The sequence below is a fragment of the Mauremys reevesii genome, linkage group 8 (genome assembly GCF_016161935.1).
Source record: "Mauremys reevesii isolate NIE-2019 linkage group 8, ASM1616193v1, whole genome shotgun sequence".
In the NCBI taxonomy this organism is placed as follows: domain Eukaryota; kingdom Metazoa; phylum Chordata; order Testudines; family Geoemydidae; genus Mauremys; species Mauremys reevesii.
In genome coordinates, this window is record NC_052630.1 from 14,972,501 (window position 1) to 14,996,818 (window position 24,318).

Consider the following 24,318-nt stretch of genomic DNA (forward strand, 5'->3'; position numbering starts at 1 on the left):
TTGGTCTCGCAGTTAAATTATAGACATCAAGCTGTTTACTCTCTGGTCCAAAAACTGTATCAAATGTAAATGTCTTTGGAGGTTCATTGGAAGAGTCTGTTTTATGAACAGTAATGGTTCCCCTCATTTCATCAACATTAACTGCCATCTTGTAGCACATTACTTTCTCTCTTTCATTGAAAGGTCGGCAACGGACAACAACCTTGACATTATCACAGCTCTCAGGCTTGTCCGGCTTCTCAGATTTGTTGATCTACATACATGAACAACAAAATAAACATCTTCATGTGTTACAGTGTAAGACTTACAGATGTGCTTAAGTGTACACACTGAATAATTCCATTGCAAGTCTTTGCAGGATCAGGGGCCTAAGTGTTCAGAACAGGACTGATTTACAACTGGGGCTAAGAAAATAAAGTGCAATAAAGAACTAATTTGATTAAATTAACCTTTTTCTGTTCACAAATTATACACAGGTTGTGAAATTCAAATTTATTAGTCATTCAAGATCTGTGACTTTCAACAAGTGATTCTTTGTTTGCGCACTTTGTCGAAAATATTTGTTCATTTGAAAACGTGCCCTGTACTGCTTAGTTACATTGACGTTGTTTTAATTCCCTGATTGAAAGAAGTAAGTAAGTAATGAACACAAACTGCAGATTTTACAATCAAATATACTGTTAAACATTTGATTTAACAGTCAAGCTAAAATTCACATTTTGCAACTATGTACACTAACACCACATGTAAGCTTGAACATTCCTAGAATTCAAATACAGAAGGGTTATGAACACAATCAAACAGAAATTTCTTTGCAAATATTCACTTCAAAAAAGTCCATATACACATTTCATTCAGCTCTACTTCAAGTGCAACTTGGGGGAACCATATTTGGGGTGCTGTGTCTTTTATATACTCCTAAAATATTATGTAAGTTTTCTATTCTGTCATCAAGAATTTCAAAATATGAATTGTAAGCCAACAGTTACACACTTCGAGACTGAACATTCCTGATGAAAGACATCTATCACTCATCTTAACACTTACAGTTGCCAAGTCAGTACTAAAAACCCTATCATTGGATGCTACAGAGGTTGCTAACTACCAGCCTGCATCTAACTTTTGCTAAGCAAGCTAATCAGGATGTTAGAATTTGGAGAGTGGGGTTTGTTTGCTTTTTTGCTACCAGTCAGCAGCCAATATTCTGGATTGCTGTCAAGCTTTAGGCCAAAGCACTATTGAGGCAGCATTTGTTCCGCTAGTAGATGAGCTCCTCCAGTCCCCAGACAAGAGAAGTACATATACTCATCCTGTTGAATGGGTGATCAATTATTGTTCCATCATAGAACCAGCACTCCAAACCTAGGGGCCCCAGAAGTAAGAGACACTCCCTGATATGGTCTACAAAGCAGGTGGGTCATAATGGGCAAAAGTTCCTCCATCTCCAAAGACCTCACCTGCGTCACTCCACAAGACCCTGTCCCTTCTCCCATTACTCTTTAGGAAGCCATTAGGAGAACCCAGATGTAGAACTGGCTAAAGCTGAACCCAGTAAGACTGAGGAAAAGAAAATAGCTTTAAAAGAACTTTCTTCTTGTATAACACTCCCACTCAGCATAAGGGCATCTACCACAGATTGTTAAATTGGTTACTGTTATATTCCACTGGAACAATGAAATCACTAACCAATAAGGAAAGGGTGAGAGACACGGCTTTCCCAGCAGTTGAACTTAACCTACGGAGATCACTTCCACAAGAGATCAGAATGACCAGTAAACTCAGTGCTCTGAATTAAACATACTCACATCAGAACACAACATGTAGCCAGAGCATTAAAAAAAAATCCCTATATATTAATCATGCTATTTCTCCTATAAGTTGGGAAGAGAAAGACTGCTATTTCTACTCTGAAATACTTATAACAAGCTCACGTGCCAAGGTGATAGAGGCCTTATAAGTAAATTAGACAGATCAGAAAGTTTATCATCACCAAAGACTAAACCTAGTAAGAGCCACAGGGTGGGCAAATGTAACAGCTACTTTATATTATATTTGGCAGTTCAGAGTCAGCAGAGGAGTCTAAAAGTAAAGGCTTTAAGCATAGATAGAATCAACAAGGCTAAAAAGTTACAGGTCCTCTGTCTGCAATCCAGTCACAAGGAGAAACCTCATTATTTAAGTGAGCTTTTACTATTAGACAATGGTAAGGACTGCAGATCAGTAATTCTCTGCTACACTAAATATCATGTACTTTGAAATTCCTCGAACTCTCTAGCTCCTTAACATTAAAAAAAACAAAAAAATCTCTGTGACTAGTTGAGATTCACCATGTGAAGAAAAATAAGTTGTGGGACATGCATCAGACAGTACATGGGGCACCAATCATTCTGGCAGCATAGATTACCAAAAGCACCTGTCAATGAGTATTGGAATGGCAGGTATTTTGGACTTAGGAAGCATATTACCTTAAAAAAAATAGCCTTATCGCTATTACAAACTCAGGCTGATCGTAATAAATGTGCACAATACTCAGGATGACATAGTGAATAATGTAGAGACCACAGGAGGCACAACAGCATGTTATTATCTATAATAAACTGAAATATGCATGTTCTGCAATCCAGTAATAGGAATATAGTATTTGCCATACTACATACAACCAACTTTGTCTAGCACTTCTCTGCCCCTCCCTTCTCTCAGATCCCAGTACTCAGCAACACCCCAGGCCAGCACCATCCCTGCTACACCTGCCCAGCACCTGCCCACACTGTGAACCCTAGGCCTACTACTCCAAACCTAAGGGCTCCAGAACCTTCCTGCACTGTGAGTCTAGGGCATCCTACACATGGTACCCAGAGACAAACACTTTACCAGGCCCCCTCTGCATCCTTCACCTCTGAGTGGGCACCACTCTTAGCCTAGGCCCTCCCGTACCCTGCACTCCATCTCTAAATGTCAGGCCCATGATCTCAGACCTGCTCCTGTACTCCACCCCCCATGACAAGCCCCTCACCTCAGACCCCTCCCCTCCCCAGCCCAAGGATCTCCTATGCACCACACTACACCCCCCCATGCCAAGCCCCTCACCTCAGACCCCCCCTCCCTGGCCCAAGGACCCCCTATGCACCCACTCCACCCCCATGCCAAGCCCCTCACCTCAGACCCCCTCCCGGCCCAAGACCCCTGCACCACACTCCACCCCCATGCCAAGCCCTCACCTCAGACCCCCCCTCCCCGGCCCAAAGACCCCCTGCACCCCGCACTCCACCCCCCATGCCAAGCCCTCACCTCAGACCCCCCCTCCCCGGCCCAAAGACCCCTGTACTCTGCACTCCACCCCCATGCCAAGCCCCTCACCTCAGACCCCTCCCTCCTGGCCCAAGGACCCCTATGCACCACACTACACCCCCAAGCCAAGCCCCTCACCTCAGACCCCACCCCCGCCCAAGGACCCCCTGCACCCCACACTCCACACACACCCCCCTTAGCCGGCCCAGGCTCCCCGCTGCTCCCAGGCCCAGCGCCACCCTAGCAACGGCACAACGCTCCGTAGCGATGGGGAAGGCGGGACCGCGGGCCGCCTCTGGATCCTCACCGGCATCCTGAGCGAGTCCCTGCGGGGCGGCTCCGGCCCACGCCCAGCTTCTCGCCCGAGGGGGAAGGGCGGGCCCAGTGTAACCCCGAACCCGATACACTGTAACAATAACAGGGGCGCTAGAGCCGCGGCGCCTGCTCCACCGGGCCCCACCCCCACGCGCGAGTGACTGGGCGCTCAGCGAACCCCTGCGCCATGCGGAGGCCGCTCAACCAATGGGCTTGGGGATGGGGAGGGGCACATCTACTCCCCGCGCAGCCATTGGTGCAGGGCTCCAGCCAATGAGGGGGTGAGGCAGGGGCCGGGCGAAGCGGCTTCACTGCGGCGGCCGCGCCCGATGCTCCGCGGGGTTTGGCTCTGGTGAGGTTGCGGGCTGGGCTGGGCGCTTGTCCGGGGGCCACGCGCAGCCCAGAGCGGAAGCTGGTCCCAAAAGCAGCACCATGGAACAGCTCGTGTTGTCACCATATTGCAGCATGAATAATAATTAATGTTAATTAACTAATCATTAGCTCTGATCTAGGGCTTCTCATCCAGAGAGCTCACCGTGCTCTGGGCAGTTTAGGAGCTGATGCTGCAGTCTGAGCAGCTGGGGTGTTCACCATACACCCACACAGACTCCAGCAAAGCACTGCTAGATTCTGGCTATTCTGACCTGACAGGTGGCCTCTTTGCCGGACTTTTGCCAGATGGCCCAGGTCAGAGCAAGATCCCAAGTTGCTCTAACCAAGGTGGTGGCATGACAATAACCAATTCTCTGATGACCTGCTCTCCTCCTCTCTGCTGCAAGGTGCAGCAGAGAACCTGGCCCAGTGACTGTAGATGTTAGTGTCAGGGGCGGCTCCAGGCCCCAGCATGCCAAGCGCGTGCTTGGGGCGGCATGCCGCGGGGGGCGCTCTGCCGGTCGCCGGGAGGCATGCCTGCGGAGAGTCCGCTGGTCCCGTGGCTCCACCGAAGCTGCACGACCAGCGGACCCTCCGCAGGCATGCCTGCGGGAGGTCCACCGGAGCCGTGGGACCGGCGAGCAGCAGAGCGTCCCCCGCGGCATGATGCCGTGCTTGGGGCGGCGAAATGTCTAGAGCCGCCCCTGGTTAGTGTTCACCATAGTCGGGCTATTAGTTTAGTTGGTAGAAGGCTCTGTTGTAATGATGGTGACACTATGACATGTACCGATGGGAAGCAGTTATTACACAACACAGTGAAAAGGTCTGGTCCTGCAAAGTGCTGAGTGCCTTCATGTTTGCTCAGCACAAAATCAAGCCTGGTCTCCTTCCTCACAGAAATACTCTCATTGACTTTAGTGGGGCTTACTCACATGAGTAAGGTGAGAAAACATTGAGACCAATTTTCTCTTAAGGGGGCCATTGTGAAAAATGAGAACACAATATTTTTATAATGAGGACCAAATCCTGGTTTTATCATGTACATCCTGAGTACTGGGGGCTGGGCAGAAATTCCCTCATAAGCTGCATAGTAACTGTAAAACAGCAAAACCCTGCTGTAGTTTTACCCCACAGCAGGGCCGCCCAGAGGGGGGGGGCAAGAGGGGCAATTTGCCCCAGGCCCCGCGTCCCGCAGGGGCCCCCACGAATGTTTTCTGGGGCCCCTGCGGTTCCGGTTGAGCTCCCGCAGGCATGACTGCGGCAGGTCCACCGGAGCCCGGGACGAGTGGACCTGCCGCAGGCATGACTGCGGAGGGGGCGCTCGTCCCGCGGCTCGGCTGGACCTCCCGCAGGCGTGACTGCGGCAGGTCAAGCGGAGCCGCGGGACCACGGCACCCGCCGCAGTCACTCCTCCCGGGCTCCGGTCGACCTGCCGCAGGCATGCCTGCGGGAGCTCAACCGGAGCCAAATGCCGCCCCCCAGGTCTTCGGCGCGCTCGGGTCTAGAGCCGCTCCTGAGCGGGGGCCCCCCGCCGCCGAAGACCCCGGGCCCCCGGAATTCTCTGGGCGGCCCTGCCCCACAGCTCCTAATTCCACATGAAATGGATCTGATTCTTCTCCAGTCTCCTCCCATCCTTCCCCCAAAATCCATGGGGAGTTTTTCCCACATTCCCTGCAAAGCAAATCTGTGTAAGGTCTGGGAGTCCTGTACCATCTGCAGAGTACTAGTAGAACTGCACCAGGTATAACTACAGGGACCACTATTTACAGTTACAATGGGCAGCCATGGAGAGGGGAAGAAGTATAGATGGGGAGACTCGGCCTCTGATTGCATACATCTACAAAAAACATCAATATCAGAAGAAAGTTCAATCCTTGAGGAGGCCACTTAGGGATCTGAGGCAAAAATTGGTCCTGCTAGTGAAGGCAGGGGGCTGGACTTGATGACCTTTCAAGGTTCCTTCCAGTTCTAGGAGATTGGTATATCTCCAATTATTACCTATTACCTAAAGAAGGTGAGGTCTGTAACATTTAGCAACTGTGCACATTTGCCTTCCGGTTATAAGAGAAAGTGGAAATATGGCAGGAGTCAAGACTAAGTTTTTATAAGAGGATGGGTTAGACACCTAATATAGTATTATACAACTAGCAATTATCATGTGGCATATGCATGGGAACTTACACATAATTACAGGTGTGTGTACCATTTCCTCAGACCTATAGGCAGTGTCAAAAGTGAGTAAAAAAGGTGAGAACAAGTAAGTAAAACAATCTCTTCACAGCTATTTTTCATGGTATATAGTACTTTACAGTGTGCAAAGAATCCTAATGGAGACATTTAGCCCTCCCCTCCAAGAGTTTATAACTTAAAGGCAAGAAGAGGTTCAAATACAGTAACCAGACGGAATGGTGTGTGGATGTCTCCACAGGGCAGCTGGGGCTTTGAAAGGGCATGGCATATATTAGCTGAGGGTCTACTTCATAAGAAAGTGCTGCATGAAAGAATCCAAAATTAGGCGTGGAGGAAAAAGACATGGGAAGCAGTCAGGGGAGAAGCTTGGGTGGAACAAAAGGAACAGGATGAGAGTGCAGGAGGAGAGAAAGGCAATAGCAGTTATATAGATCTATGAGAGTGAAGAAGAGACGCTTGGATTGTCTTATGAGAAACCAGGGCAAAGATCCAATTCCTATCATCCTTGAGTAGCAGGTAAGGAAACTGCCCCAAGCAGCTGCATTTTGGCTGGAGCTATAGGAGAAATTGCACAGTGGTACACCAGAGAAGGACTAAATAAATAATAATTGGAGATATACCCATCTCCTAGAACTGGAAGGGACCTTGAAAGGTCATTGAGTCCAGCCCCCTGCCTTCACTAGCAGGACCAATTTTTGCCTTAGATCCCTAAGTGGTCTTCTCAAGGATTGAGCTCACAACTCTAGGTTTAGCAAGCCAATGCTCAAACCACTGAGCTATCCCTCCCCCCAAAGTCTGAAGGAAGTTGTTGTAGTCAAGGCAGTATTCAGTGCAAGGAAAGGAAAGAGGAAGGGACAGATTCTGGAGATACTCTAAAGGAAGAAAAGGTAGGAATTGTAGCCCTGTCTTGCATTTCTTCCTCTGCCAAAACTTCAACTAGCTTCAATGAAAGCAATGTCTGGCCCTATGGTAGCTAATAGACAGATTCAGCCACCCTTACTCATACGGAGTGGAACTTTGAAATCAACTGGTCTACTTGTGGAATGAGGTACTACCCAATTCAAGTAAAAGTGATACAATTTGGCCCTGAATGTGTGAGAATTAATTTAAAATATTTATTATGATATAGGTCTTAGCTTTTCTTTCTTTTTTGCTGAACATATTTTCTATTCGTATAACAACATTTTAGTCATTTCCACAATAGTTTTCAATGGGGGTCTGAAGACTATGTCTAAGGGGTCCGTGAAAGGTTGTTGTTACCATAGAACAGTGATTTTCAACCTGTGGTCCACGGACCCCAGGGAGTCTGCAGACTAAGATTTCTAAAGGGGTCCACACCTCCATTAGAAAATTTTTAGAGATCCGCAAATGAAAAAAGGTTGAAAACCATTGGTCTACACCATGAGTTTACTGGAAATTATTTTGGGGTGAGATTTTTAATATATGGCCATCAAAGGCTTGAGCTGCATGTACATTGAGAATGACTCATAGACTTTAAGGTCAGAAGGGACCATCATGATCATCTAGATTGACCTCCTGCACATTGCAGGCCACAGAACTTCACCCACCCACTCCTGAAATACACCCTTAAACTCTGGCTGAGTTACTGAAGTCCTCAAATCATGGTTTAAAGACAAGTTACAGAGAATTCACCATTTACACTAGTTTAAACCTGCCAATGACCTGTGCCCCATGCTGGAGAGGAAGGCAAAAAAAACCCCATGGTCTTTGCCAATCTGACCTGGGGGAAAATTCCTTCCTGACCCCAAATATGGCTATCTGTTATATCCTGAGCATGTGGGCAAGACCCTCCAGGCAGATACCTGGGAAAGAATTTTCTGTAATAACTCAGAGCCCTCCCCATCTAATGTTCCATCTCCAGATCTGGAGATTTTTGCTTCTGGCAGTCGCTGATGAGTCACATGCCATTGTAGGCAGTTCCATCATACCATCCCCTCCATAAACTTATCAAGCTCAATCTTGGAAGCCAGTTAGTTTTTTGCCCCCACTGCTCCCCTTGGAAAACTGTTGGTTAGAAACATTCGCCTAATTTCAAATCTAACAAAAAACCCCACAATACCTAGCTCTTCGCCTCCTTTGAACTCATCTGCACACTCATAATCCTTCCCCCTTCTTAAAAGCCTGGGAGAACAGGCAAGCCTTGCAGTGCATTCAGAAGGGCATTTAAATTGATACTATTGTATTTTCATAATAAAATGTCATTGAAAAATCTTGCTTAATGAAGTTCTTTGTACAACATCTCAGATGAACTTAGTGTGGGACAATTTTTGCCCAATTCCTATTAAATCCATGAATTGTTTGGCCCCACCAGTCAAATCCTGGCCTTTTGAAGTTAATATCAAGACTTCCATTGGCTTCAATTGAAGCAGGTTTTGGCTCTGATTTTGTTAATTCTGTGTGTGTTTGAGAATCTATCTTGAGGTAGGGGCTGAGGCCAAATGTTCCAGGCCAGGTGTCTATGGATTATAATGGTATCAAAGAAGTGTTCCAATTTTTAAGGTGTTGCAGCCCAGTGATACTTGAGCTGTGATATTCTACAACTGCATGACACTCTTTATGGGGCCTGATCCAAAACCCACTGAAGTAAAAAGAAAGCTTCACTTTGGGTCGGTCTGCACTCGCGGCAGTTGTAGAGTATGGACATTGTATGTCCAGTTAGCATGGGTATAAATAGCAGTGTAGATAGTGAGGCAGTCCTTAGGTGAGTAGACATGCCAGAACCCATGGGTATGTACCCTACACAGCTCTCTAAACACCCAGCCAGTGTATCCCACATCTACACTGCAACCATTAGCAGTGTAGTGTCCCGCTGTCCCTCCACTGCCAGAGCCTTTCCTCACTGCAGTGAAAGACTCTGGCAGCAGAGAAAGGCTCTTGCAGGTGGAAGGCACCAGAGAAAGGCTCCAACAGCTCCCTACTGCCGGAGCCTTTCCCGGCTGCTGCTTCTCTACCGGAGCCTTTCCCTGCAGTTTGTTGCTACACATCATAGTGTAATTAATTCATCTTAATTAATTAGCCTCTTAGAGTTGGTAGGGCAACTCCCACCTTTTCATGTTCTCTGTATATATATATCTCCTTACTATGCATAGAATGGAATATATAGTAAGGAGATTATATATATATATATATATATATACAGATGAAGTGGGCTGTAGCCCATGAAAGCTTATGCTCAAATAAATTTGTTAGTCTCTAAGGTGCCACAAGTACTCCTGTACTTATCACAGAGAGTGTGGATGCAACCAGCCTTTCACTGTGGTGTGTACCCTACACGGTGCCACAAGTGCAGACAAGGCCTTTGACTTCAGTGGGAATCGGATCAAGCCCCTATGTAGACTCCTCTTCCATGTAAGCGCCTTAAAGTGTCATGTGACGCTATGATCGGCTGTGATCACAATATGGTGGCTGCCCTAGGAAAAACAATGACAATTTGAAACAGGTAGAAGGAGGCAGAAAGAAATACATACATATGGGTGGCAGGGAACTGACAGAGGCAGAGTTCTCATGCTTGATCTGTCAAGCAGCCCTAGACAATAAGAGTTCATAGCACAACCTTTACTCAGCTCTTTTGGTGGCTATATATTGAAGTGGATTGTCTTAGTGATTGGAGCAGGACTTTGGCAGCTACACTGGCTAACTCAGGTTGTGAACTGCTACAACATGATTTTGTCTTCCTCTTTGGATATTTATGGTATAACCAAGTTAAGAAATTACATAGCCTAAATATCCACCAGGTTTAAAACAAAACACCTGCCAACATATAACTCGTATTTTGTCAAGAAAGACATCTGCACCTGAATACAGTTCTGAAAGGTAGATAGAGGCTAGAGCCTGCTATGCTAGTGGATGAGATTGAGAACCAGAAACTATTAACAAAAGTGGAAATGAGGAGTCGGTTTTTATTTTCCAGACTGAGTAAAACACAAAGACCATAAATAGTGAGACTAAAATGCCATGTTTAAATGTGTTACCAGGTTAATAGAATAGAAGGTATGGTCAGTACCAGAATAACAGTTATTAAATATGTAGCACATAACATTAAATACAGACACTCACTTAGGTCCCCAGTCCGGCAAACACTTCCACATGTGCTTCATTTTTATTACCCTGAGTATCAGTGGCACTACTCAGCTCACGCTCCAGGTGCACATTTGTTCCTGCAAACGCCTTTACTTTTTGCTAGTCTTGCCCGCTAGTTTTTCAGAAATGTGGCCCCGGGCTTCAGCGGGGGAATCCTTGCCGCGGCCACTCTCGAGAGCCCAACCAAAGGCTTGTGAGTGGCAGGCGGACACGCCGGCCTGGATACAGCGAGGGCAGAAAGCTGGGGCGGCCAGAGCAGCAGAGGCTGACACCGGGTCCCGCCTCCAGCCGGGCGGGCTGGTTCTCAGGGCTGCAGGGCAGGAGGCTGGGAGCGGCTGCCTGCTCCATGCTGATGCTCACGTAGCCCCCGGGAGGGGGAGCTGTCCTGCCGCTGCTGGGCTCGGCACCCCCGGGACCCGGCAGGGGAGAGGCGGAGCCTGGCGCGATCAGAGCCAGCCCCAGAGGGACTGTCCCGGGCGCTGCGCAGACTCCGGAGCCTGTCAACAGAGCGAGTGTCCCCGCCGAGCGGCTCGTCCTCCGGGGCAGGGCAGGGCTCGCTCCCCGCTGGCTGGGCGGGGGTCAGCAGCCCCCTGTAGCATGATCCGGGGAGACCCCCTCTGCCGGCACAGGCTGAGCCGTTTCCTGGCGCCGCGGCCGGGGCTGGACACAATGGGAGGGGAAGCGGCGGAGTGACGGACTGAACCCCACCGTGCAGGCGGCTCCCCTAATGCCCTGCCAGCGCGACCCAGGAGACCCGCAGCGGCCGCTCCCGGGAGGTGAGACCCGGGGAAGGGACGGGCATGGGCGTAGCTCTCGGTGGGACCCCCCCCCACGGGTACCCTGACTCTGATCCCGGCCCCCACCTCGGGCCCCGAGATGTCTGACTTGGGGCAGCCGCCCCCCGGCTCCCAGAGCCGGTGATTTGGTTACTTGTGGAGTTAGTTGCCAGCCCATCACATGATCGCCCTCCCTTTTGTTTCCGAAATGAAAACGAAAGAGGGATGGTGGAGTCGCCGCCTGCCTTGCTCCTGCCCCTCAAGCCTGGTTATTTTGTGGGTGCTGAATCCAGCATCCAGACAGAAGTTACCCAGCGGGGGCTCAGATTCTGCTCCCAACATAAGGGCCTGGGAACGGGGGCGTGGGGGCGGCAAGGGAGGGAGAGGAAACCCTGGCCCAGCTGTGTTCACACTGGGATCCAACAGTCAAATTCCCCTCCCCTCCCTTCCCCTCTGGTGCCTTTACAGCATTACAAAAATGAGAGAGAGAGAGAACAGACAACTCCAGGGAACCAGGATTTTTTTGCTCCCATCAGCTCTACAAGGGAGATGAAGCACAATGAGAAATCAAGTGAAGAAAGGGCCTAAGGGCCTCTCTGGCACCAGGTCAAAATCATGGACAGTCTGGGGGTTTCACCCAGTTACAGGGAGCCCTCCTCCACCCTACATCTTAACACTCCGTAACAACCAGCCCCCAAGTGGGTTGTCACAGAAATGGGGCTTCGGGCCAATATGTGACAAAGGGGGGAATGGGCAGGGGCGAGCAAACGGATGCGCTTTGTGGCATGTACTCCCACCCTTCCCAAGGACTGATATTCAAGTTAAAACTGGGGGAGTTGTTAATGCTACTCTAAAGCCAGTGTTTTCGGAGGGAGAGAGTAGCACAGTACAGGCAGTGGCTGCTAGCCATGGCAACCAACGTGAGGCCCACAGCTGGAGACTGAAAGGATTATGGAGGTATCTCCCTCCAGACTCTGGCTAGGCTCACAAATGTTTAGAGAGGTGAGAATTTCCTAGGGGTGCTAATTTCTTCAATCTTCACCCCTGTCACCCATCCTTCCCTCTATCATGTCACTCTCCCACTGCTTCTATCTTCAGTAAGTAAAACTTACCTTATTACTGCTGCTTCGAGATCCAAGGCTTAGTCCACTGAGGGAATGGGGCACCATGTGCGACAGCATATCCCTGTGAGTGGCTCTGCCTCATCAGGGTGCCTGGGGATCCACGGTTGTGGCCAGGGATTCCTGACCTATATGGCCTACCCTGGCCCCATCATCCTGCTGTCAGCCCTGTGCAGAGGATGGTGTGTCTGAAATGTAGCTCCCTTATTCTCATGCACCATTTGGGTAAATGTTGCCAGCTGCACCTCTTTGTGGGAACAAAGGAGTTAGAGACAAGAGAAGGAAATGAACTGTTGAATCATTTGGACCATTCCCCTGCTGTGGCAGGATTACTCTGTGACATGTAATTTTAAAGAATGCGGTGCTTCAAGAAAGACAGAAGATTGCAAATGGATTTCAGTAAGAATCATTTGTAATTGTAATAGGTGAGAGAGAGATCCGTTCTGTTAATCACTTGGAGTGCCAAGTTTGCACATACAGTATTTTGGGAAGTATAGTTACTTTTATTGCCAATATTCATTTTTTCTGTATTAAGAATTGCTTCTATTTAATTTTAAATTGTTTTTATTTTTTAAACCAGGAGCAGGGAGGGATATGTCAGCGTGTATCAGAAAGTGGCCTGACCGTTTCCCTTTGGTTACATTGGCTTCAGTTCTAGTTTCAAACTCTCCCTTTGGTTAACTGTTGGGGCTTTCAGTTCTGATGCTCTTTTACACCCAGTACCAATTAAAGCCAAAGTCATGTGCATTATTTTTGCCTTTAGCAGGGGAGGGGAAAAACATTTCATGGAGTTTCAGCTTTGGAAATGTGGAGTAGTTTCCAGAAGATTAATGGAGGCTTTGAATACTTAACTGAGCTGCTGAAAATAGTGATAAGAGCGTCTGGGAAGCCAAGAGGAGGAAGCTACAGTCCACAGGTCTTTATAAAAAAGAAGAGAAGTAGAGAACTTAAAATTTGTAAAAATCAACCCTGGGTCCTGTTTCACAGATGAAACACTATTTCCATGTTCATGCTCTTTTCTTTCAGCTTCTCAAGTGGCACTGAAATGTAAGCATTAAAATCTTTAATTTCAGCTTGTCAGTGAAGTTCACATTTCTTGATACCCAAGTGTAACTGTTTTGACTGGTTAGAGGTAATTTTTCTAAAGCAATGTTATTAGTTTAAAATTTTATTTTTAACAATCAAATTTCCTTACCTGAGTTACTAATAGCATCCAAGATTAAAACAAACGGAATTTTTTAAATCTAGTTTATTTTTCATTAGCTTGGCTGTTTGCATCTTTGCATTGCTTTCTGTTTGACTAATGGAAACAGACTCACCAGTGTCATTTCTGGTTCTCAGTCACTAGCACTAGACTGTAAAGTTTAGATTCCAAACACTGCAATCAAAGTTTTATCTTGTTTTAAGCAAAACTTTCCCCCCTGGAATTATAAAACCTCATTGAAAACAATTGTGTTCATCTTAGGTTTTGTGTGAAAACAAAGCAAACAAGGATGTTGAACCTGTTTACCTTAAACTAGAACTCCAGGCCTCTGTTTTCCAAAACCTTTAATGTAGCAGTTAATAGATTTTTTTTTTAAAAGCTAGTTAGGAACCTAATTTTATTTACAGAGCGTGTGAGCCTAGTAGTAGGTAGTCCTCCATTAGAAGGCTACTGCAAATATTTATGCAGCTTGTGAAGAAAAGCTCTTGGCTGCATAGTTGTTCAGTTGTCTGAGGTTCTTTCATCATGGATCTGCTTCTGCTTTCATGGAAGTTAATGGCAAAATTGTCATGAACTGGCATGAAAGCAAGACTGGGTCCTACCTCTTAACATCTTTGGACAACAGACAAGTAGCAGGGACATTCTCTAGGTAGTTCTCAACATTTTAAAGTTGAAGAAGCCACTATGAAAAAAATCCTCATATAGTTTTAAGGAGTTGTGATGTTTTATAATGCTTCAGTTTTCCTTGGTTTAGATAGCTGTGCCTACCTGGGAAGCTGGCCCAGCCACTCATTGCTATGAAGTGTACCGGATCTTCTGAGAGTCAGAGATTTCCGTTCCTACTAGAGAATGCCCTAACAAGAGAGGCCAGGAATTGGAAGGTGCCAGTTTTTTGGAATTTCACACTGAAGGTATTCTTTCCTCTTTCCTTTGGAAATGCATTAGGATTCCAGAAGGTTTTCTGCAAAATACAGCCCCAATTCTGCTATCTAATCCACATGTCCACATCGCATATGGACTAGATACCAGGACTGGGATGTGTCTCTATCCAGGTTTCAATTTAGTATAACAAGATGCACAATGTCTAAAACACAGTTGATCCAAAATAAAATCCAGAGAATATCCTTGCACAAATGGGAACCTGGGAGTGGCAATCGGATGACAGGGGAGTGTGTTTATTTGGGTTAAATCAACAGTCCTATACGTAAGTAATCCTAAAATCTACAGTGCTTCGTCACTTTTTATTCCCCACCTCCCACTTTCACTCAGATGAGAGTAAGAGGGAATGAACTGCGATCTAATGGTTAGGAGTCAGGAAACTAAATTCTGTTCTTGGCTCTACCATTGGCTCACTCTGTTACCTTGGGAAGCCACTTAACCTTGCTCAGTTTTTCTGTCTGTCATATGGGGATAATAATGCTTACTACATTTGTAAGCTTTGAGATCAAAGTGCAAAATTGCCCTTGAAAAGCATTTCAGGCTATGTCCCTTCTCTTCACAATCTAATGGAGTGCTATACAAGTGCAAGGTATTATTATTTATTTTATTAATGAACCGGACACTATCATCTGAATGGATAATTTGAGATCAATACAATACAAGTTAATGGTGGACGTTATTATCTGAATCATCCCCTAATTTAGACTGTGTGCCTATCACACAGCTCTAGTTGCTTTTACATTAACATTTCAATGCATTCCATAAATCACTTACAATAATACAATGTCAACAAGACTTATAGTCTGTCCTCTCCTCGGAACACATCCTCACAAGAAAAGCCTGAGTAGCTAGAAAGGTTTTGCAGCATATGCTGCATGGTAGCAAACTTGGCTTCTATCCAGTCCAGGGGTAGATCAAATTTGAGAGACAAGGAGCTGCACAAAGAACCCATAGATGTAAAAAAATCAGCTCAAGCCCTCAAGATGATCTCTACTGTTGGACTAAGAGTGTAACTGAGCTGTTGATTAGAGCATTTAAACAGATGGATTTTTAAATTCTATTCCTCCAAAGTAAGTGTGTTGTTTAACAAGCAACCAATTGTGTTTTAACTTTCTTCCTTCATCTCAGGGCACAGATATCTCTCCATCGCACTATGAGAAAGCAGTTCTCTGGATTGCAGAATTAAGCTCCCAGTTCCAATTTTACTCTGAAACGTTTGCCTTGGCTATCAACATTCTTAACCGGTTATTGGCATCAGTAAAGGTAGAGATTCTGCTTGGAAGCTTTCTTTTATGATTTTATTATTAACTAGGGCTGCCGCGAATATCTAATGAGGATTCAGTTACAAATCTAGCTGGACTGGAGGTATTTGGAATCACTCCGATAGTGAACCTCTAGAAAGCACAGAACTCAGATAGCAATCAAGGCCCTGGCACGTGCTAAATTTTAAGTCAGTAGGACATAAGCAAGAGCTTCATTTAAGCACATACTTGAGTGCTGTCCTAAATAGGGATTTCCCCTGAATTATAGTCCAAATATAGTTATAAACATGAAGCCTTTGGGTTCATGCAACTACTTTTCACTGCTATTTTACACAAACTACAGGCCTGATTGCTCTGCCTTTGAAATCAATGGCAAAATTTCCCATTGGCTTCGGTGTGTGCAGGATAGGACCCTCTCTTACGTATTATTACTCAGATTCATAATCGGCATCAGGCAAAAGTTCAAGGCTAGTATTCAGTACCCACCAATTTACAATAAATAAATGGAATCATCACATTCTGACTGGTAACACTGCCACTTAGGGCTGACTGTATTGCATGACCTAAGTATGGAATGCTGTGATATTTGCGCTCAGGAGGAGATTCCGTCCATTGTAATTTTCCTGTCTTTGCTTTGAGCATAAAATTATCTTTTACTAATAGAAACTAAAATGTAGGTCAAAGCAGGTGTAATGCAAACTAAAGGTGAAGATTTGGGCCTCTATCTTAATGACCATTATTTATTTTCATCTAGAACATTGTCTTCTATGCTCAGCGTTTTGCTCTTTCCCCTTCAGGCACAAGTAAAATACCTTCGGTGCATAGCAATTACCTGCCTCGTCCTTGCAGCAAAAACCAACGAAGAAGATGAGGTCTGTATGTCTTATTTAAATATAGTAAATCAACTTCTGGTCATTCTTGAAAGTCATTCATGTTTCCAGGCTTTTACCAATTTATCCTCTCTGTCCTTCGGTTAGCTAATAACAATAACACTTGTCTTGCTATTGCTTAACCGTCATTTGGAAAGCGTCATGAGTCCCTTGAATGAAATATGTATATTATTAAAGCTCTGTCCTTCACTTGTGCTGCTGTGATGGGAAATTGGGAGATTAAAGAAGCCAAGACAGGGTAATAGTTCTTCAAAGGAAGGTTAGAAGGTATGTATTTTCCTGAGGGTAGGAGATGTGGCTCGACTTCCATCCAATTAAATCCCAGTGGTTTGGGGCAGATAACTTAAACATAGGTTGGTTCCCAGTCCATTCATTAAACACTTAAATCAGCAACTGCTCACCTGGATCTGATATCATCTCTGAGAGATAATTACCCAGTTATAATCATGTGGCTAAAACCTCTTGCATCATTTTGAAAGCACACCTCAAAAATCATGTAAACCATTTTGGACTAGTTGCATTTCAAATTTAGAGTTAGAGTTAAAAAAAAAATCGAAGGCTTGTAATAATAGCTCAAAATTGCCTTTGAAGAGCATAGACTGAATCCTCTCCTCTTCGTTATCTAAATGTGGCCAAAGCTTTTCTTTTTCAAACTGTAATGAAAGGAGAAGAGCTCTGGGCTCAAAGCCTTTCTAAAGGTCATGAAATAGAAGAACTCAGTATTGTAAATGCTAGAGTCAGAAGTGTTTCTCCTTGAACATGTCAGCATCCTTGAAATGCTCTGCAGAGATGCACATAAACCTTCACACAGTACATACCGTAAGGTTGTGCTTTGCAATATTTTCCCAGTAGACAGAAGTTGAGTCATTGGCCACAGGAAATAAGAGAACCACAAATAAAGAAAAAGCACCGAGAAACAGGCTAGCAGGAGGCTTCAGAGAGACCGTCACAACAGCAAAATAATAAGGCTGGGGAAGCAGTGCTCTTGAATCTCTTATTTCATATTCAGCAGGGTCACATTCCCTCTTGGTGTTGTCAGGAGGTATTTAGAAATTGGGTAACCTGAATTTAAACAATTCTTGGCTCCTCAAGGCACCCGTGTGTTAAATCAGATCCCTTTGCACGCACAGACAAAAAAGGTCGCACACAAGGTTGTGTAGTAAGGTGGCTTCTTTATTATTAATTATTATTATTATTATTTTCAATTTTCACAGGTAATACCATCAGTGAAGAAGCTTGCAGTGCAGAGTGGTTGTAAATGCTCTCCAGCTGAGATTTTGAGAATGGAAAGAATTATACTAGATAAGCTTCACTGGGATCTTTACACAGCGACACCTATGGATTTCTTAAACATTGTAAGCACTAAGAATTTTGCAAAAGTCTAAACTAGTTTTGTTTCTTGTTTAAGCAAACAGCTCTTTTACCAAATAAGACTATAAAACACAGATGCACGTGCGCTCACACCCCCCTCTCCACAGTAACTTTTAAGCCACACATTCTTAACTATCTGCAAGTCTTTTGAAGAATGTTACAGTGAAAAATGTCGACTTCTTTTAAACACACTGCTATTCAAAACCTTTAATTTTTGTTTAAAAATTATTCAACCAGACCCCCATTTTTAAAGGACAACTAAAATGGACTTTAAAAAGATTCTTGTACTGCACAACTAAACTCCATTTTTATTTTTTTAAATACACACTGCAAAAATATTTCTAACTATTTCCATTCTATTAATACTGTACATAGAAAGCAGTCGGAATTTTTGCTACATTTCACACACAGGTCCTCTCAAACCATCTCTTGCCCCTACTGAAACTTGACCCCCCAGTTTTGGGCAATTAGACCATACTGATCTGGCACTTAGTCACATTATTTGCTAAACACTTCATAGAAACAATTACACTTTTCTTAATAAATGATCATGTGTTTATAAGGCAAAAATCACGTGATTTGAACATACCCTGGGCTCTCTTTTTATGGTAACGGATGGATATTTAAACCATATTAAGCTGCTGATTGTTTGAAAACCACCTACCATAGCCAGGTGCTTGGACTATGAATTTACTGAGGAAACAGAAGCATTACAACTGAATTTACTCCTATCTGCTGGCCTGAATACCACTTGGCTTTTGTTGGCAATCAGGATAATGCAGTGACCTCAGAATTTGTTAGAAAACACAGACCTTTTACATTCATTTATAAGCTTTAAAACAGTTTGATGGTTGGCAAGTACAACACAAACCAAGTAACACATGGTAACAGGGAAAATATTTCTACACTTCCTGATGTGGATTGAAATTAGTTTGCACTTCTGGTCAATAACATATGAAACGTACAAAGTTCACTGTTGACCTCTGCTATTTTTGTTTATATATATATGTATGTATATATTTATCTTCTCTCCAGTTCCATGCCATGGTGATGTCCAACTGGCCTCATCTACTAAATGGGCTGCCTCAGATGAATCCTTCCCGCCATGTTGCATTCTTGACCAGACAGCTACAGCACTGTATGGCATGCCACCAACTACTGCAGTTTAAGGGCTCCACATTGGCTTTGGTGATCATCACCTTAGAGTTGGAGAGGCTGACTCCTGACTGGTTTCCTGTTATTACTGATCTGCTAAAAAAAGCACAGGTAGGAGTCAAAATGGCCTCACACCACAAATTTGAGGCCAGTGCACAGATAAATGAGTAAAGCTTGCGGCATATTTACAACCAACATTGCACGGTTTTAGTGTACTTCTCAGGAGTGCATGTATATGTCAGGGTCTGTTCTCCCTTTGATACCAACCCCCTTAATGTTAATGGGAGTTAGGTACTCCTGGAGGAGAGAGTGCACTGCATTTTGTTACGGGGGTCTTTTATTGTGAAAGGTGGGTTGATCACATTAGACCCAATTTTTGAGACATCTCAGTGCTCATTTGCTCTCAAAGAGGAGGAGGTTCTCCATAGTTCTTAGTGGGAACTGCTGGATTGAAAATCTGCCCATTTATATGATTTAGGAATGCCAGGATCTTTCAGTGCATTTACTTCAGCTAAAAAAAGTCTTTTGAAGATATGGATAGAGGAAGGCCACACCCTACCTCCTGGGCATTTCTGTTTGTCTTGAAACGGAGACATTTTCTCTGATTTACAGAACCCACACGTGCAGTGAGTATGGAGGTAGTCTGGGAGTCAAACAACCTAGAATCTGTTCTTAACTTTGCCTTTTGCTCATCATGTGACCTTGGGCTCGTCAGTGACTGAACCCCCCTACATCCTAGTTTCCTCGTCAGTAACATTGGGATAATAATGTTCACCCACCTTTTGTAAAATGCTTTGAAAGCTACTGATGAGAAGCTTTATAAATGCTAAGCTATTATTATAAGCCTTGTATACTGGAAAATTTGATATGGGTTTTTTTCCTTTCACTGAGCTTACTTAGAATTGCACATCAATTAAAGCTTTGACCAGAGGACAGAATCATTTACAAACTAGAGAAAAACGGTTCTGTATCTTTCATTACAGGTTAGTAGCACCAAATTCATCCATTGTAAAGAGCTTGTGGATCAGCAGCTAATACATTTACAACCATCCAATGCTGTTTATATCTTTAATCCTGCCAACCAAGCCATCCGAGCTCATCCCAAGGAAAAGTTACCCTACTGTTATTCTGAATGGAGGAATTCAAGTCAAATTAGTTCAAGGGTCATTGTGAGTCAGCCAGTTCCAGCTACCTTCACACCTACTTCCATCAAAATTCAAGACGACAGCATGGAGACAGATGAATTCTATGATGGATTCAGGCACCTATACAATGAGGAGGGTGTCCCAGAAGTTGGAAGGGTTAGCATCACTGGCTCATGCAATAATCTGAGGCAAGGAGAAAGTAGTTCCCCTTGTCCTCCATTACAGCCACCTGAAATTAACTAGAGGAGGCCATAATTGTGTAGGAACTAGCAAATGCAGTTGCCAACAGGTCAGATGAATGGAATGCTAGATGCTGTCAAATGAAAGCATTCCTTGTTTTGGATAGAGCAATGCCAAAAACATTAACTTGCTGCCTTTTAAGTGTGTCCTAAAACAATGTTTGCTACTTCCCCACCATTTTTGTGTGATCTGAGCATAAAGCTGGGTAAAAACCTCAACAGCTATGGATAGCTGAAGTCATACAACTCAGGGATCCAAATTCAGCAGATGGGGCTTGACACTGCACTTGGAGGAACTGATGGGACCACATTCCTTGGGCAGCTATTATTTAGGCTCTCTCCCAGCATGCATTGTGACTTCAGCCCTTCCAGACTATAACATTGTTCTCCTCTACAAGCTGTCTCCATAATATGAACAGCTGTAGGTGAGTTGCCTTGTGGGGAAGGGAGCTCCCATTGCATGGACCATTAGGTCTACTGATATATTCCTAGGTGGGACCAAACTTCTGATTTAACAGTGAACAAAATGTGTCATGAGAACAGCCTAAGCCTCTGTGTAGGAAATTCCAGTTTTACTTAAGGGCCGATCTTGAACTCAAAAGATGCTCTGAGTGCTTTGGCACCTTTCAGAATCAAGCTTTTAGGGACTGATCCAGATTCCATTGCAAGCAATGGGAAGACTCCAGTGGGTTTTGCATCAGACCTTCACAGATTATGTGGTGCAATTGAATTTTGTTCAGATTGTAGCATGCAAACTGTGTCTTTTTTTTTTTTTAAACTTTCTTTTACAATTTATATATTTTTAAAAACATTTGGTTCTTTGCCTTAACTACTAATTCCCACAGTGAGGCAGTGAAACTGACTTCTGTAGTGTGTAACTGTTTTAAAGCAGCCTGGCAAATGTTTTAAAGGATGAGTCCTGAAAGGGTGATTGTTACTTTTTTTATTTAAAATGGAGGCCAGCACTTTTAAGTGAATTTTTTTTTTGTATACTAATTTGAAAGTGTAATCAGACCAATACTGTAGGGAAAACAGATTAGGCCTTGATCCTGCAAGTTGTGGCCCAGTATGAAAGCTAGTTGCATGCCTTTGTATGAGCGCAGGTAAGGCTAAGCATCAGGCATAACTCATCAGAGTGAGAGCCCCGGCCCATTCACTCTCAGTTGCGCAAGGGTAAAAATTGGGTGGGGCTAAGCAGAGACCTGGATGTAAGTGCCATCCTCATACTATGAGAGGGTTTACCCAAGCCTCACACAAGCCTTGCAGCAGCATTCTCCTTAATGAAGGATGAGGTTTCCTGGCAATCCTTGTCCTGCTCATCTCTTTTTACCTTGTGCTTATGTGAAGCATCTCCCGCAGCTACGCTGTGCAGGCTCAAAGCTGTTAGTGGCTGAATGAACAGATTTAGTTTTAGAAAATGTTCTGTTAAAATGTTGACTGCGTAAGCACTGTGCTAAGGTCGGCTTTGTGTGTGTGCACGTGCGCGGGTGTGTAAGCCACATTTCTTTTAAACTGCAAAAAATAGGGTGCTAAATGTACCAAAAAAAATGTTATAGGAAGGTGGCGAATTAATGCAAGTGAGAGATGTGAGTCTGAGTGCATTTGGACAGCCATTGGAACACGATGGAGTTGTACGGCAAAGCAAAGGCTACCACAAACTGTGAATGCTGCGCTTTATACTCGTTTAAACCACAGCCCTCCTTACAGATTGAACAGGGTGGTTTGCCAGTGTCTCTGATTGCAAGGCTGTCGTAAATAAGTTTTTGAAATGGGAATTAAAAAAAGGATGCACTGTGCCAGAAGAGAAAACTGTTTACAAGCCTTTCCACGCATCTCAAGGGCTAGTTTATGGAGGGACTTGGAATGTTATTTATTAATCCTGCCTAAGTAGCATAAGGAAGGTTTTCATTTTGTGGTAGGACCAAAAAAAAGAAAAAAAAATGAAAAGAAAAAAAAAAAAGCAGCACCTTCCTTTTCTATCACAAACTGTGACTTGACTGCCTGACTTTTAAAGAGGCAAGTTATCTTTTGTAGTTTTCATTAAATAAACTGTAATCTACGTTCTAGTTTTCTGAGTGTGTTCCTTAAGGTTAAGAATGTAATAAAATTGGAATAGGGCCAGAATCTGCCCTGATGCGACTCCATGCAATCCCCTTAAAGGCAACAGGGTTGAGGGGGTGTTTGTCAAGGGACAATTTGGTCCCAGGGCCATTTCATTTTCTATGCTGTTTCTTATGCATCCTCAGTAGCAGTGGCACAGCTGTAACTGGGCCTAAAACACTCAGACACATTGCACATCTGCCCTCCTGTCTAGCTTTGAGCTTATGGGTAGTTTCCTGCCGCTCGCTGCACAATTCATCCTACACTACTGAACAAAGCCAAATTTTAACCTCTTTGTATTCTGGTCCACGGCACTTATCCCACTTTGTATACGGTTTCTTCATTCTAAAAGGCAAACTCACACTGAAAAACCTATTCAGAGATGTCACCATTTCCCAAATTAGGAACATGACTTGACACTAAAAGTGAACAGCAAAATCTACAAAGAGTGCCCATTGCAACAAAGGTATTCTGGCAGCTCTGTACCTTTGGGAGCATGCATCACCTCTCAAACACTATTCTAATGTTACAGCTGTATCATAAATGTACTTTTTAGACTTCTGTGCAGCCTCAACAGAAACAAAATGTCACTTGTCAGCTAGCCACGGCTATATTATCTACGTAAAGGTCATCCATTAGAACTTGTAAAACTCCACGATATATCACTCAGACATACTTCCTGTTCTTTTAAGGACAGAAGAGCTGCTGCAATGGTCTGACCCGAGCTCTAAGGAAGACAGTATTATCTTTGGTGTTATGCGATGCATGTAAATTTCCACACCTGTAAGAGAATACAGCCTGGGCTTGTTAGCACTGCTTCCCTTATTGACTGAGCAACTAATCAGCATGGGAAGGTTGTGTATACCGTTTAGTCAAGCATCCTAAGGATCAGTAATACCAGAATTTAGAATCATGTTGCCAAGTTCAATTTCATGGATCAGTATTTTCCTTTTGCCACCCTCCCCCCCCCCTTTTTTTTTTTGGTACAAGTCCACATCAATCACAGGTTACTCTCATTCCAAGCAAGATTTGCACTGGTCTCTCTTCACAGCATTATGAAGGACATCAGTGTATTCCGTTGCCAAGTCATTGCGGCAATAGCAGCTATGGCTAAACTGTTGTGTATCATTATCAGATTAAAGAAACACTTTATTATAGAGGTTCTACCTGCCATTGCTCCTGGGCAGAGTTGTACCGATTCAGCCAGCTTTGCACTGGCTTGTGAAGGCCTGGTGTGGTTAGAGCTGGTTTTGGCAGGACCACTATTTTGCCAGAGGCTTGGCGTGTGCATATTTATACCTGTGTAAAGCCAGGCATAGGTCTCTCATAACCTATGGGGAAAATGTATATTCAGTGGTGCTTACCCAAGACTATCAAAGCTTCTGCTAACCAAAACCAGCCAGTAACACATGTTTCTAGCAGAGAAGCAGCTTGGGCTAGAAGACTGAGCATAGGACAGAGAATCAGGAACGCCTCATGTCTAATCCTGGCTCTGCTACTGACTGACCGACCGTGTGATCTTGGGAAAGTTACTGAACTTTTGTGTCTGTTTCCTTATTTGGGAGATGGGGATAAAATACTGATTTCTCTATCTCACGGAACGCTGTGAGGATCATAATTAATGACAGTCGTTTGTGGAGGGAGTGGTTTGTTCTTTAGTGGAATGTTCTCCTATGCCAATGTGTCACACCAGGAGAGATCTGGATGCAGAATATTATCGCAACATCTCATATGAGAGAAGGGCCTGGCTTTCTTCTCTCCTACACCCCTGCAGCTCTATTGACTTCAGCAGAGTTACTCCTGATTTACACTGGGATAACAGAGCAGAACCTGGCTTCAGGGGTTTTTTC

General features: G+C 44.5%; 2 protein-coding genes across 8 annotated transcripts in view; one reads left to right on the forward strand and one right to left on the reverse strand.

Annotated features, from left to right (window-relative positions):
• The window catches only part of KIF3A (kinesin family member 3A), a 42,518-nt gene extending 30,221 nt beyond the window's left edge, over positions 1-12,297 (reverse strand). Inside the window, exons 1-2 of one of the 4 annotated variants that reach the window (XM_039485847.1) lie at positions 12,155-12,297; positions 1-253 (exon numbers count right to left, since the gene is read on the reverse strand). The exon at positions 1-253 is cut by the window's left edge and continues 30 nt beyond it. In XM_039485847.1, the coding sequence (XP_039341781.1) occupies positions 1-253; positions 12,155-12,223 (322 nt within the window). In that variant the 5' untranslated portion in view covers positions 12,224-12,297. Of the gene's footprint in view, positions 254-3,481; positions 3,498-3,595; positions 3,762-12,154 lie in introns of those variants that run through there. The other 3 variants (XM_039485846.1, XM_039485848.1, XM_039485849.1) reach the window with 3 other exon arrangements.
• On the forward strand, positions 10,688-22,431 carry CCNI2 (cyclin I family member 2). 4 transcript variants are annotated; one of them, XM_039485851.1, is made up of 7 exons: positions 10,688-11,042; positions 14,122-14,278; positions 15,435-15,569; positions 16,366-16,440; positions 17,673-17,813; positions 18,865-19,095; positions 19,968-22,431. In XM_039485851.1, exons 2-7 carry the CDS (start codon positions 14,165-14,167, stop codon positions 20,370-20,372), a joined length of 1,101 nt encoding a protein of 366 aa, XP_039341785.1. In that variant the 5' UTR covers positions 10,688-11,042; positions 14,122-14,164; the 3' UTR covers positions 20,373-22,431. The 4 variants fall into 4 exon arrangements, with proteins under 4 accessions (XP_039341785.1, XP_039341787.1, XP_039341788.1 ...); XM_039485853.1 differs by lacking the exon at positions 10,688-11,042 and adding an exon at positions 12,959-13,079; XM_039485854.1 differs by lacking the exon at positions 10,688-11,042 and adding an exon at positions 13,187-13,210.
• Positions 22,432-24,318: the final 1,887 nt, after the last annotated feature.

Bases quoted from the DNA above. Each gene is read 5' to 3' on its own strand.
- CCNI2 (XM_039485851.1), top strand. From the start codon at position 14,165: ATGAAGTGTACCGGATCTTCTGAGAGTCAGAGATTTCCGTTCCTACTA. The intron at 15,570-16,365 runs GTAGAGATTCTG...TTTCCCCTTCAG, and splicing joins GGTTATTGGCATCAGTAAAG to GCACAAGTAAAATACCTTCG. The intron at 16,441-17,672 runs GTCTGTATGTCT...CAATTTTCACAG, and splicing joins AAACCAACGAAGAAGATGAG to GTAATACCATCAGTGAAGAA.